Source organism: Halichoerus grypus, chromosome 10 (assembly GCF_964656455.1).
Source record: "Halichoerus grypus chromosome 10, mHalGry1.hap1.1, whole genome shotgun sequence".
NCBI lineage: Eukaryota > Metazoa > Chordata > Mammalia > Carnivora > Phocidae > Halichoerus > Halichoerus grypus.
The window spans coordinates 63253473-63266114 of NC_135721.1; the positions used below are offsets into that span (position 1 = coordinate 63253473).

At 37.0% G+C, this 12642-nt stretch overlaps 1 protein-coding gene across 13 annotated transcripts in view; it reads right to left on the reverse strand.

The window, feature by feature from the left end:
• Positions 1-12642, reverse strand: part of CCDC85A (coiled-coil domain containing 85A) — a 198180-nt gene that overhangs the window by 30817 nt on the left and 154721 nt on the right. For 9 of the 13 annotated variants that reach the window (XR_013441809.1, XR_013441812.1, XR_013441810.1 and 6 more), the window contains exon 3: positions 7538-7614. The exons of the other annotated variants lie outside the window; for them this stretch is intronic. Coding sequence is in view for 5 of the 9 variants with exons in the window: in XM_036087844.2 (XP_035943737.2) it covers positions 7538-7614 (77 nt within the window). In the remaining 4 variants the exon portion in view is untranslated. The remainder of the gene's footprint in view (positions 1-7537; positions 7615-12642) is intronic. 13 annotated transcript variants of the gene reach the window in all.

The window sequence follows — 12642 nt, forward strand, 5'->3', positions numbered from 1 at the left end:
TGTTTTTTAATTATATATATCCATATCTCAACAGTATTTACATTTAACTAATTTAATTCCCATATCAAACATTACACAATCTTTTCTATTGTTTTCTATGAGACTGTTTCCTTACACAATGACAAAAGGAAAGACTGTTTCATCTTTTTTGATTTTTCACTTTACTTTGGATAAAAAAATTAAAAAGAGTAGAAAGTCATTTCTCCAAGGCAACATTAATTTCTCTTACAGTTCCATCTCAAGTTTTCCCCAAATAGTCCTCCATGTTGCTTCTCATTCAAATATCTATGATCCTAGTTGATATTACTACACAGCAAAAATTTTTGCTGAGCGAGTCCTATCATTTTTTTGTGTGACAAATTCTGCCAAGGGCAGGTAACCAAGGTGCTATTTTTATGGCTACTCCAAATAAAAAAACATTTTTTAAATATGCCCTAGTGGTAGAATTATTATCATGCCAGTACAGATAGAAAAAGGCAGTCCTGTTAAATACGAATGGATACCACAGTCCCTAATAATTGAGTGCCTTTTAAATTCAATAATTCTCTTAATAAGTTTAGTAAGTGGCATAGCTGTATTTTCTGTTGCATTTCTAGTTCATCTATTTTCTCTCATTAGAATGAAGACTTCAGTCCCTGGATCGAGTCCCGCATCGGGCTCCCTGCTCGGCAGGGAGTCTGCTTCTCCCTCTGACCCTCCCCCATCTCATGCTCTATCTCATTCTCTCTCTCAAATAAATAAATAAAATCTTTAAAAAAAAAAATAGTTAAAAAAAAAAAAGAATGAAGACTTCACATCATGCATATGAGATTCTCAAACAAGAACCCTCGAGCATGGGGTGGGGCAAAGAAGAATGTAAAGCATCCATGTTGATTTTTGATGTTTTTCCTATGAATTTCACTCTCCAGTATTTTCGCTAATACATTTTAGCTTTTCCCTTAATCCAGTCACCATTTATTCAAGTTTTCCAACATGACTTCCCCCCCCATAAATTTATTTTCCATATCTATTTGTCTCTTTTGTTCCAATACACCCACACCACTTGGGCAGCTCCCATCTGTCCTCTGAAAACTCTATTGAACTATACATAAAAGCTTTTTTTCTTTTCTTTAATTATATAAATCATGGTGACTTAGAGAAAATGGCAACCCACAAGCATTATTCCTCTGGTGGAGTCCATTTTTTTTTTCCCCAAATAAGATTCTAGCAGCAACCAGCCCTTAATGGATTTAACGAATTTCTTCTATCATTAGCATCCAGATTCTACTCCGGTTGCACCACATAGAGTTGCTATCCAATTACTCCTCAGGAATGCCAGAATGGTAATTTCCAAGCATTAACAATTGAAGACTAGCACCACTTACTTTAAGCATCCTGTAAAGCATTACTCTGTGCCTGTTTTTTGTACAACAGTGGCTGATTTTTTTTTTTTCAGAGCAATTCCAAACCCTAGAAAAGCCAGATATTTATGACCCTGTAAGACATAAATGACTTGAAGAAGTCAGAAAATATGAAAAAGAGAAAAAGCAGCAAAATAAGGCTCTCCACGGCAAAGAAAGGAGAAGCACAAGAGGGAAATCTAGGTGTCAGAAAGAATCTTCTCATTTCTGTCCGGGACACTGGTAATCCGCATAGGTACACACGTGAGGGGTCTTTTCAGAGATGTGATGCTGGACCCGGGGTGTGTTGCCATGGAAGTGACAAGCTCAGTTTCTTTAGAGCCCATGTACCCTCCTCAGCATTCCTGGCAATGGCGACAGGTTCCTTTCCTTTGTTCAGAAACTGCCCTGGAAACGGCCCTGCCTCCTTCCCAAAGCACTGCATTGTGAGGCCACGCTGTAACCAAATTACACGAGAGGAAGATTTTTCATTTCCATTCCTAAAATTAGACTCCTCTGTGTGTGCTAGCACAACAGAAATAGAAACACTTGCTGAAAGGAGCCCACACAGTGGCGATCCGAGTTGCCATGCCTTTCAAACACATTTGCTGAACCCACAGCAACATGGGCAGGCGTAGGACATGGGGCAGATCGGGGCAGCTTTACGGATTCTAACAAATCTCTCAAAAGTTAGTCTCAAGAGGTGGGTGGTTTGTTTTGGAGAGGGACTCTGGAGCACAAAGGACACAGAGTGCTTTCTGGGCAGATGCTGGTGCAGAAGCATTTGATGAGGGGGAACCGATTTCCCAGTAGGACTTTTAACAAATGTACTTAACTGACTTTGGAATCAGAGCAAACTGCTTATTTCTGGTCTCCTCTTGATGCAAAACCCAAACTCGACACAAAATAGGTGAGAAGAGTTTTAAAAAAATAGTTTTTCCCTCGCGGTGATGTTGGATTAGTGACTGATTTCTTCAAAAGACAGTATTATTTATAATAAAATCATCAGCTAAGTGTTCTGTATCATCTACTTTAAGATATTTTCTGGCTGAGTAGACTTCATTGCAGATACAGCACATAAACATCGTGGAGAAGTCTGGATTAAAAATCCTTGTGACCATCAAGAAAAGTATCACGGGAGAAGTTGAGAGATCCAAGCAAGATTTTTAAATTTGGGCTAAAATAACAAATTTCATGGGTACCTTAAAAACCACTACTATAACTATTTGTTCTCCTAGCCACCACCTACCTCTAATTCACTCTGGACAGAAAGACCCTCTCTGACCACATTCCGTTCAGTATGAATTTCTCATGTAGATATGTATGGTATGTATGTTTGTACTAAACCAGGATTCTGAAGTATTTTGGAAATGTGTCAGGGAGAAGGCTCTATAAAATGTAATTTTTTTTCATTTGTGATAGATACCATCTATGGCTTTAAGAAAAATAGAATATTTACTCTAAATCTGAAAGATCTTAGAGGGCTAAGCAAATCCAATGTTAATTAAAATAAATGTTTAAAAAAAAGAATTTGACAAGATAAAAACAGATTTAGCAGCTTACTTACACTGAATGACATAAATAGTATGAAATGATTAAAAGAGGTGCTATACATTTGCTAGAAGAACACTGAATAGGCCTACATCTTAGCCTGGGTCCATCCTTCATTAGCTGTCTGACTAGGACTCTACTCCTAACATTCTGTGAATCTTGTAGGCCTTAGAAAATGGGGTTGTCCAATGTGATATGTGAGGTTCTATCTAGCTTTGAAAATCTAGGATTCTTTACCCACAGAAAATTTTTGTTTATGTATAAATGTCTATACACAAAATAGGTACATTCCTTTTAAGTTTGATATAAAATTCCTTGCAACTACTTTATACCATATTGGGTCTTTTATCAAAAATGTCTATTTATGTCATTGTGGGTGACTCCACCTCATTAGATTTAAAAATTAATAAAACTTCATATACAGCGGCTACATTTAATTCACATACAATCTTCATTTAGGGTTCCTATCCTATTAAATATGTACACAGCAGAGCTGACAGACCAGTCTGAGCACTTTTAGCATTCTGTGTAATGAGAGGTTCGTTGCAATCCTATGAAATATTTTTGTATGTAATCAGTAAAAAAAAAAAAATGTGCACATTAGTTTATGTGTTCAAGGAAGAATATCCTAAATTCTAAATTCATTAAAGGGGATCTTTAATGATCATTTGTAGCAACTTTCCAAAAAGCATTTTTAAGATTTGCCCATGTTGTCACATATTGCAAGATTTCCTTCTTTTTTAAGGCTGAATAATATTCCATTATATGTATATGCCACATTTTCTTTATCCATTCATCTCTTGATGGGCATTTAGGTTGCTTCCACATCTTGGCTACTGTGAACAGAGCTGCAATGAACACAGGATTGCTAATATTTCTTTGAGATCCTGATTTCAATTCTTTTGGGTAAATATCCAGAAGTAGGATTGCTGGATCATACGGTAATGATCACTTGGTAATATGCCAAGTGAAATAAGCCAGTCACAAAAGGACAAATACCACATGATTCCACTTACATGAGGTATCTCAAATAAACTCATAGAAGCAAAGACTAGAATGGTGGTTGTCAGAGGCTGAGGGGGAGGGGAGATGGGGTGTTGCTAATCACCATGTACAAAATTTCAGATATGCAAAATGAGTTGAGTTCTAGAGATCAAATGTACACCATGCCTATAAATAACAATAATTGTTATGCACTTGAAAATCTGGTAAGAGGGTAGATCTCATGTTGTCTTCCTATCAAATATATAAATAAAGACATTTTCTTTTCAAGTAATAACATAGCAAATAATACTGCATTTTCTGTTATCACTTTAGGATTCTTTTGAAATATTGTGTTCACAAACTGGATTTAAAGTACTGCTCAGTGATTCTTGTGAGATATTGCAGAAATCATGGCAGAGCAAAGAGCTACATGCTCACATGGGCTCCACGCTGATATTCCAACCACACCTCCTGCACCACTGGATAGAACGGACTCAATCTTCACTGCCTTTTTCTATCTGTTTTTGAATAAAAAACCTTTTATTCTGGGGCTTGGTAACTTCACCTGGATGTAAAACTGTACCCAAGCTTTATTTATACTTAGGCCAACAAGAGGCTAGGAGGAAACTTGTCATTTTTAAACTAAGAAATTGAAGCCTTTGAATCTAACCAGAGAGAAATCCACAAGCACTTACTACGCTAATCTCGTTTACTTTTAAATATGTATTGCTGGGACAAAGTTGGGACTCTCAGTTCATTATACACAATTTTACATAAAGTATAAAAATAAGCATAAAGGAGATTTCTTCCTCCAGGAAAATGCTTTACATAATTAGTCTAAATGCTAAACTATCAGCAAAGAACCTGGCCACAGCCACAAAAGATATCCAATATACTTGGAATTCCAATTGCCAACTATATTCTTCTTTCCTGTTTATCCAGTTAAGAGGATATATTTTTATAAACTTGGAAGTAAAACAGAATACCTTTTAATCAAAGCACAGTGAGCAAGTTCCTACAATGGGAAAATCAAGTGTTCAGATATTGAGACTAATTTATGCAGAGATGTCAGCTAGTCACATTGAATTGACCTTGCAAATCAGCTAATATCATGCAGTCAGAAATAGTTTATGCAGGGAAAGCACGTAATTATTGGTAATAGTACCAATAACATCCAAGAGTAAGTCGCATACGCCTTTGTGTTATTCAGTCCAAATCTCAGCCTTCCACAAGTATTCCCTTTACAGGATTCTCACTGCTTTGAGATTCACTTATTGCTTTCCACCCTCAGATCTCGTCTATTGTCTGTTCATTTCAGTTGTATTTATACAAGTACTTGCAATTGGTGGTCCTATCATATATATCTTAGCTATAAATGGAGGCAACACTCTCCAATACAGAAATTCAACACAATATTGTTTTCGAACTGAGATCTATTGTATTCTTTGCATATATGTCCAACAGCATATTTCAAACAATGGATTTTCTTTTCACTAAAGTACCCTGGACATGTAAAAAGCTGTTTAATTCTGGGCGCCTGGGTGGCTCAGTTGGTTAAGCGACTGCCTTTGGCTCAGGTCATGATCCTGGAGTCCCGGGATCGAGTCCCGCATCGGGCTCCCTGCTCAGCAGGGAGTCTGCTTCTCCCTCTGACCCTCCTCCCTCTCATGCTCTCTGTCTTTCATTCTCTCTCTCTCAAATAAATAAATAAAATCTTAAAAAAAAAAAAAAGCTGTTTAATTCTAAAACATTGTTTTTCCATTTTAACATCTCTGAGATCAGCAAGAATCCGACATGGTATAATCGACAACATCTTTTTTCATTCTTAGTGCTACATATGATAATGGTCCATCCCACATCAATAACATCTTAAGATTCAGTAAAACATGATCCTTCTTAGGCTTTTCTTGTGGAGAAAGAAAACCTTCTTTGATAGAAAATAGCAATGCATTTAAAAACATATGTTTTCAGACTTTAGTCTGAAAAGTTGTTTAATCTCTTCTACTTCTCGACTGTGCAAGTACTCTGTATTTAAATATGCAACACTTGATGTATCAAGTACAGTTGAAGACTCCTCTGATTTCTCTTCAAGACTTCTAACACTTTTACAGATTTTTAAAAATCAATCCTGTAATCATTTTCATATTTGTTGTGCCTCTTTTTAAATAACATAGTATCCATGCTAGCATTTCAATGTTTGACATGAGCCTCAATTCCCACTCAGAGGGAAACTAAGAAACTGATCTCTTTTTTTTCTCTTTTCATTTACATTCCCAGTTGCCCCAGAGATGGTATAACCATGTAGAATACTCACAATAACCTGATTATATTTTTAGGTTTCTTGGAACGGAAAGAAGTTAGATGTTTTCAGTCAAGGGCCCTGGCACAGTCATACTGTGAATCCCATATAAAAGGACAAATGGCAAAGAAAATTTTAAAAATGGAAAGTATAGAAGAGCAAAGAGAAAACTCTACCAGCAGTATCTTATTTTATGATGCAAATAATCCCTTCTGTCAACATGAGTATTGACATATGCATAGTTTGAGAAGGGAAAGAAGTATTCATTTCACTCTCATGATTTTCAGCCAGATGGCTGGCCAATGAGAGAAAGAGAAAGGCATTCTTAGATGCAGTACCTGACAGACCAAATCATCATTAATGAGCAAACGTAGTTTGAAAACAAAATGAGGTTTAAAAGACCTAAAATATCTTTGCAAAGTGTTCATGTTTATGTGTTTTCCCCTGAATTATAACCAGTCTCTGTCTTCCCATTTAAACTACTGTTTGCTTAGTTTTTTTAGGGGTGGATTTTCCCTTAGTCACTTAGGAAACAGAAATAATCACCCAAATGTATAAAGAACACTAGTGACTATATGCTTAGAAAACTCCGCTCACAAAATATTAAAATACTGCCTCCATGTCTGTAAAGGAAACCAACCTAGAAGATTTGTTCAACTCAACAAAACATTCCCTGAGAACCACCACCTCAGCCAACATCATTCTCATCAAGATAGTTCAGCCCATAGAAATAATATTATAAGTAAAATATATGGTGAGGCATTAAATCCCAGAAAAAGTGCCACTTTAGATTCACCAGGGAAAAGAAGTTAAGCCCCACGGTAAAGCTGTTAGTTACTGTCATGGCTTTGTTGCACTGAAAGAGTTCAATTCGATCACAAAGAATTTTAGCAAAAGTACTAATTTCTTTAACATATGAAATCTTCAAACTACCTACAGCTTCCCCGAGCTCATAAATTAGCAAAATTTTTATTTAAATAAGAGTCCCTTCCCTATATTCACCAACTACATGCAGGATGTATAGGAGTAGTACTAGCAAAGTATTTTCTCCTTCTCTTCATTTTTCTCTTTCTCTTGTCTTCTTCCTTTCAAAATTACATTGCATTCTTATTTCAGACATCTGCATCCTGTGGTATCACACTTAAGAACCCAGATAATATGATGGTCATTATGGAAAGCAATCACACTCTACATTGATGAATGACTATTTACAAAATGATTTCTATCATTTACAGGAGAAATGTAATTGAGACTTTAAATTCCAGATAAAAATGCTACAACTCCAATGACACTGACTAGCTATGAGCTTCTGGAAGTCACCCACCTGGGGCAGCATGCGATTTTCTTCCTCCAGCTGTCTTACTCTTGCCTCCAGCTGCCTAACATAGGACAAGGTTGATTCTAAAATTAAAAAGAAAGAACTCACATTATACACACAGGTCTTGTTTAGTGCACTGTCAGGATATTTCTGGTTCGATTTATTCAAATCAGGTAGTGACAACGTAGTTATTAAAAAAAAAAAGTAACAAAAGCCATTGAAACCACAAGCACTTTGAACAACTGTACCATGTTAAAGACAATTAGAGGAATTTATTGGGGGTGAGGTCGTAGGCTTTCCTACACCATACAGCCCTCAGAAGGTCAGACATCTTGAAGACACTTACTCCCTTTTCTACTTATTCTGGGCATTTTGAGCTTTCAAGGAGCTGTCCCCCACATAAGACTTTTTGTAATGTTAATTATAACGAAAATAAATTACAAAGTCATATTAAAAATAGAAAATTAAAATATTTTCAATATCCAGCTCCCTTAGTTTTCCCAAAAAATACTTCAAGTCTTAAATGCAACATTCATTCTTCTCCCCAATCTCCAGATATTATGTCTGTAATCCAGAGAACAGCTACCAAAGGGCTAAGTGGAGGGGAGGCTAAATTTTGACTTTGATTTTGACTGAATGTGACACAGACCCAAGTTTTTCCCAAATCTTTAGGTAAGCCAGGGGTTGGCTTTAAAACTCATTCTTGTTTTCATTTCTTCAGGAGCTCAGGAGTGTGCTGCCTGGTGACAATCACCATTACGCTGAGAGTTTGTTCCATATGAACTCTAAAGTTCTCTAAAGAAGAGTTTCACTTTGAGAAACAATCTGACAGGAACTCTTCATTAAAGCAACAATATTCACCTGCATCACATAGCAACATAGTTGCCATTGATTCATTGCCCAAGAACAAACATACTTCAGGTATAGTAAAATGTACATGACAATAGAATTCCTCCAGCATATTTCCATAGTTAATCTTAGAGCAGCATAGTTAATATTAAACCTCAGCGCATGTTCTTCAGCTTCAGAAACATAAAAGAGCAAGAAGCAAGACCAAGATGGTAGCGCATTTAAATGGTAAATATTTGGCGTCCCTAACAATCTGAATGGATATTGATGCAAATTAATACCTTGATCTGAAATTCATCCTGGAAATTCTACTTTATAATTTTTATATGGAAATTGGTTATATGAACTCAATTCCATTTTTGTGACCTTCAAAGCAGTAAGATAGTGTTTTACTTTCTTAAAATAAATAAGAAACTTCAGTCCTTAATTTGCAAATGTAATAATTAAGCTCATCCCTGATGGGCTTACAGCCTGCCGGTTTTTTCACAAATGTTTGCATAAAGTCCCCATCACTGACGTTAATATAACCACCCACCGATCTCACACCAGTGGGCAAGACTTAGTTTTGAGCATCCCTCATACAAGACAGAAACACAGCGTAAAGAAAACTGAAGACAGTTCCTAGAAATAGGCTCTCATTTTTTAGCTCAATGAAATGTTAAGAGTTTGCTTTACGGACTCTTCCAAATGGCAAAAAAAAAAAAAAAAGAAAGAAAGAAAGAAAGAAGCATAAATGAATAACATATTGATTTTATGAATCTGCTTTACTCTAGCAAATGAATAAGTGATTTGCAGATCATCAAAATATGAATGTAAATTGCCTGATTTACAGTTTTGCAAGCCCCACTCTCTACTCTAGAAAAACAACCACTTGATAAGGGCCATCCAAGTGAAAAGTTGCTCAGAAATGTTCTACTTACACCATGAAAAAGTATATAATTCTTTTCTCCTTTGTTCATAATTTATACCTTATCTTTATTGTCCCTAGACTGCACTATCCTCAAAGCCGTGATACTTAAAGCAGCTCAAATGACTCCACACAGAGTGCTTTGGGTGACATTTGAAAATGCCACTGAATGGATTTTAATTCAGTAACTATCTTCAGTCACTTTAATCTACTTCTTTTTAAAGTTTTTTCAGTTTACATATCCGATGGTTTCATTAAGCGTCAACCTATATTATGAAAGACCTAGCATGTCAGTTCAAAAAAAGAGGGTAAATTCCTGAATTTGGAAAACATGCCTTAAGTCCAATTTTTAATGTCAAGTTAAAATAGATGAAGTCCATATCTTTGTTTCCAAGCATTCACTGCAAATATAGGCTGGGACAGAAAAAGATAGGAAACATTTTTAGACTGGTAAAATAATTTTTAGAGATTAGCTTTACAAGATAAAGGCAAAGCAAAGGAGAGTTTTGAGTTCATTCATTCAACACATATTGACTGTGTCACTGGTTTGTGTCAGGCACTATTCTAGGGTTGAGATGAAGAGAAGGCCAGTTACTGCAAGACTTAGATTTCTCAGAAAACAAATTCTGCTTTAGGATTACATGCCCATGTTCTGTGTTCCAGAAGGCCCTATTGTTTCAGGCTGTCTCTGTTGCAATTATTACTTAACAGTGAACAATACCACAATGAAAAACTCCGCAGGGGATGGGGGTGGGGAGAACAGGAAGAATAGCTGATGCGCATGCATAAATAAGAGAATTCATGCTGTTAGTTCTTTTATTCATCAAGAACCTGATTATACAATTCCTTAATGGGAGTGAAGTATGCAAACATTTTTCTGGAATACACTGGGTCCTCAAGTCCCTATATAAAAAAACCATTGAAGAAACTACCCAATCCTTCCCCTGTGACAGGAAAAAACAAGAAACATTTTGTTAAGCTTTTAGGACTGTGAGATTTGTGACTCCTCCATAGGCTAGCCAAGCCTGACTACTAGTACAGAGCTAATAATGGTATAGAAAATACGTAACCATTTTAAAATAAGACATAATAGGATAAAGTATAAGAAACTCCATACTTTTATGTATTTATTTGTGTTTAAAGATTTTATTTATTTGAGAGAGAGAGAGCAGGAGCGGGGTTGCACAGAGGGAGAGGGGAGAAGCAGACTCCCTGCTGAGCAGGGAGCCCAACTTGGGGCTCCATCCCAGGACCCTGAGGTCATGACCTGAGCTGAAGGCAGATGCTTACCCGACTGAGCCACCCAGGCACCTCGAAGATCCATACTTTAAAAATGCACCACAATGTATATCCCAGTCCTAGCTGAATACTGGATAAAACACTGGAATAATTTTCTTGTAAGGAAGAAAAGGAGCCCCTTCTTTGCTATAACATATTTGGCCATGTTGGTACAACCCCTTCCCCAGGCTGCTTCTTCCCTTTTCTTCCTTATTCAAGGGACTTCCAAAGTGGTGTCAACTATAAAATAAGTGGGTTTTCCATTACACACAGGGGATGAGGGCTGCCGGTGTGCATTAACCTAAGAGAAGTATCTGACAAACACTGGCGTTCTTTTCTTAACTGAGGTACAGTTGAAGTACAATGTTGTATTAGTTTCAGGTGACTACACGGCGATTCCACAGCACTCTACATTATGCTGTGCTCATGGTGTTCTTTTTTATCATTAAGTGATACCCGTAGACACATGCGCATGCAGCCCTGAATTAGAATGCCCTATGATTTGAACTGATCGTCTCATCTTCTACCAGTGGCTGACCGCTGTTAAAACTTCGATTTCAGAATGTCATTTTGGCTTTCAGAACTCTGAGAATGAGGCTCCTGAAAAACAGCCAAACACTAGGCTATACTAGATCTACATAGATCTACAATGTGTTCCAGAAGGACCCGATCTTTCAGAAGTATATAACCGGCTGTGGGGAGGGAAGAAGGGAAAATAAAGGAAATGGTAAGGTAATGTGAAATTTAGTGTGAAATCATGTGAAACATGAGCCCAGAAAGATCAATATTGGCGGCAGTTCTCAGGAAAGAGAAACTTGAGCTTCACGGATCAACAGAAGTTTGACAGGCCAGAGAGATGAAAGCATAGCCACAGGATGGACAAGGACCAGAAGCCAAGAATGATCCTGGTGTAAACAGGGAAGAGGGAAAGGAGGCACACCAAGGAGGAGAAAGGGACATACTGGGGAGAAGGAGGAAAGGCCAAGCTGCTTCCCACAATCCAGGGTATGAAAAGCCAACATCCAAACCCAGTTATGCAGATGGCGATTTGCTTTTAACATCCCCAAAAGGTATTTTCTTTTTCCACCATAGGAAACCGAGGATATCGACCCACTAGAAACTAAGCAAGGTTAAGCAAACAATACCCATGTGAAAATCCAGTGACATTGTCAAGATGTTCTCCAGGTAAATCTTGGATGTATTTTCAAATCAGAAACAACTTATTGCCATGTATCTTACTTTTCTTTGAATCTACATGTAAAAGTCCACAGCACCTCTCCCAATAAGACAAGTCTAAGAAACATTCAATAGTCACAAGAATTCCATTAAGTTTGTACCTTCTAAATGGTGCCAATTTTAGAACTGGGATGTACCTTAGAGGTTTCCTAGTTCAGCCTATCCTTGATCCCCTGACTCATTAGGCAGATGAGAGAATAAAACCCAGAGGGTAGTAAATTTGCCCTCTAACACTGGAGATTAAATATATTCAGAAGATTTTGTTTCATTGCTGGGACATCACAGTGACTGCCATCTTGAGTCTTTTAATTATTAAGTGATAGCAAACTTCTTACATAAATTCCAAGTTCTTCCTTCTTCTTCCTGATTTTAGATATTCTAGATGGATCTTTACTTAAAATAACTTGAGGGATGTCCACTATCACCATTGCTATTCAACATAGTATTAGAAGTCTTAGCCACAGCAACCAGACAACAAAAAGAAATAAAAAGGATCCAAATCGGCAAAGAGGAAGTCAAACTCTCACTCTTTGCAGATGACATGGTACTTTATGTGGAAAACTCAAAAGACTCCACCCCAAAACTGCTAGAACTCATACAGGAATTCAGTAAAGTGGCAGGATATAAAATCAATGCACAGAAATCAGTGGCATTCCTATACACCAACAACAAGACAGAAGAAAGAGAAATTAAGGAGTCAATCCCATTTACAATGGCACCCAAAACCATAAGATACCTAGGAATAAATCTAACCAAAGAGGCAAAGCATCTGTACTCAGAAAACTATAAAATACTCATGAAAGAATTTGAGGAAGACACAAAGAAATGGAAAAACGTTCCA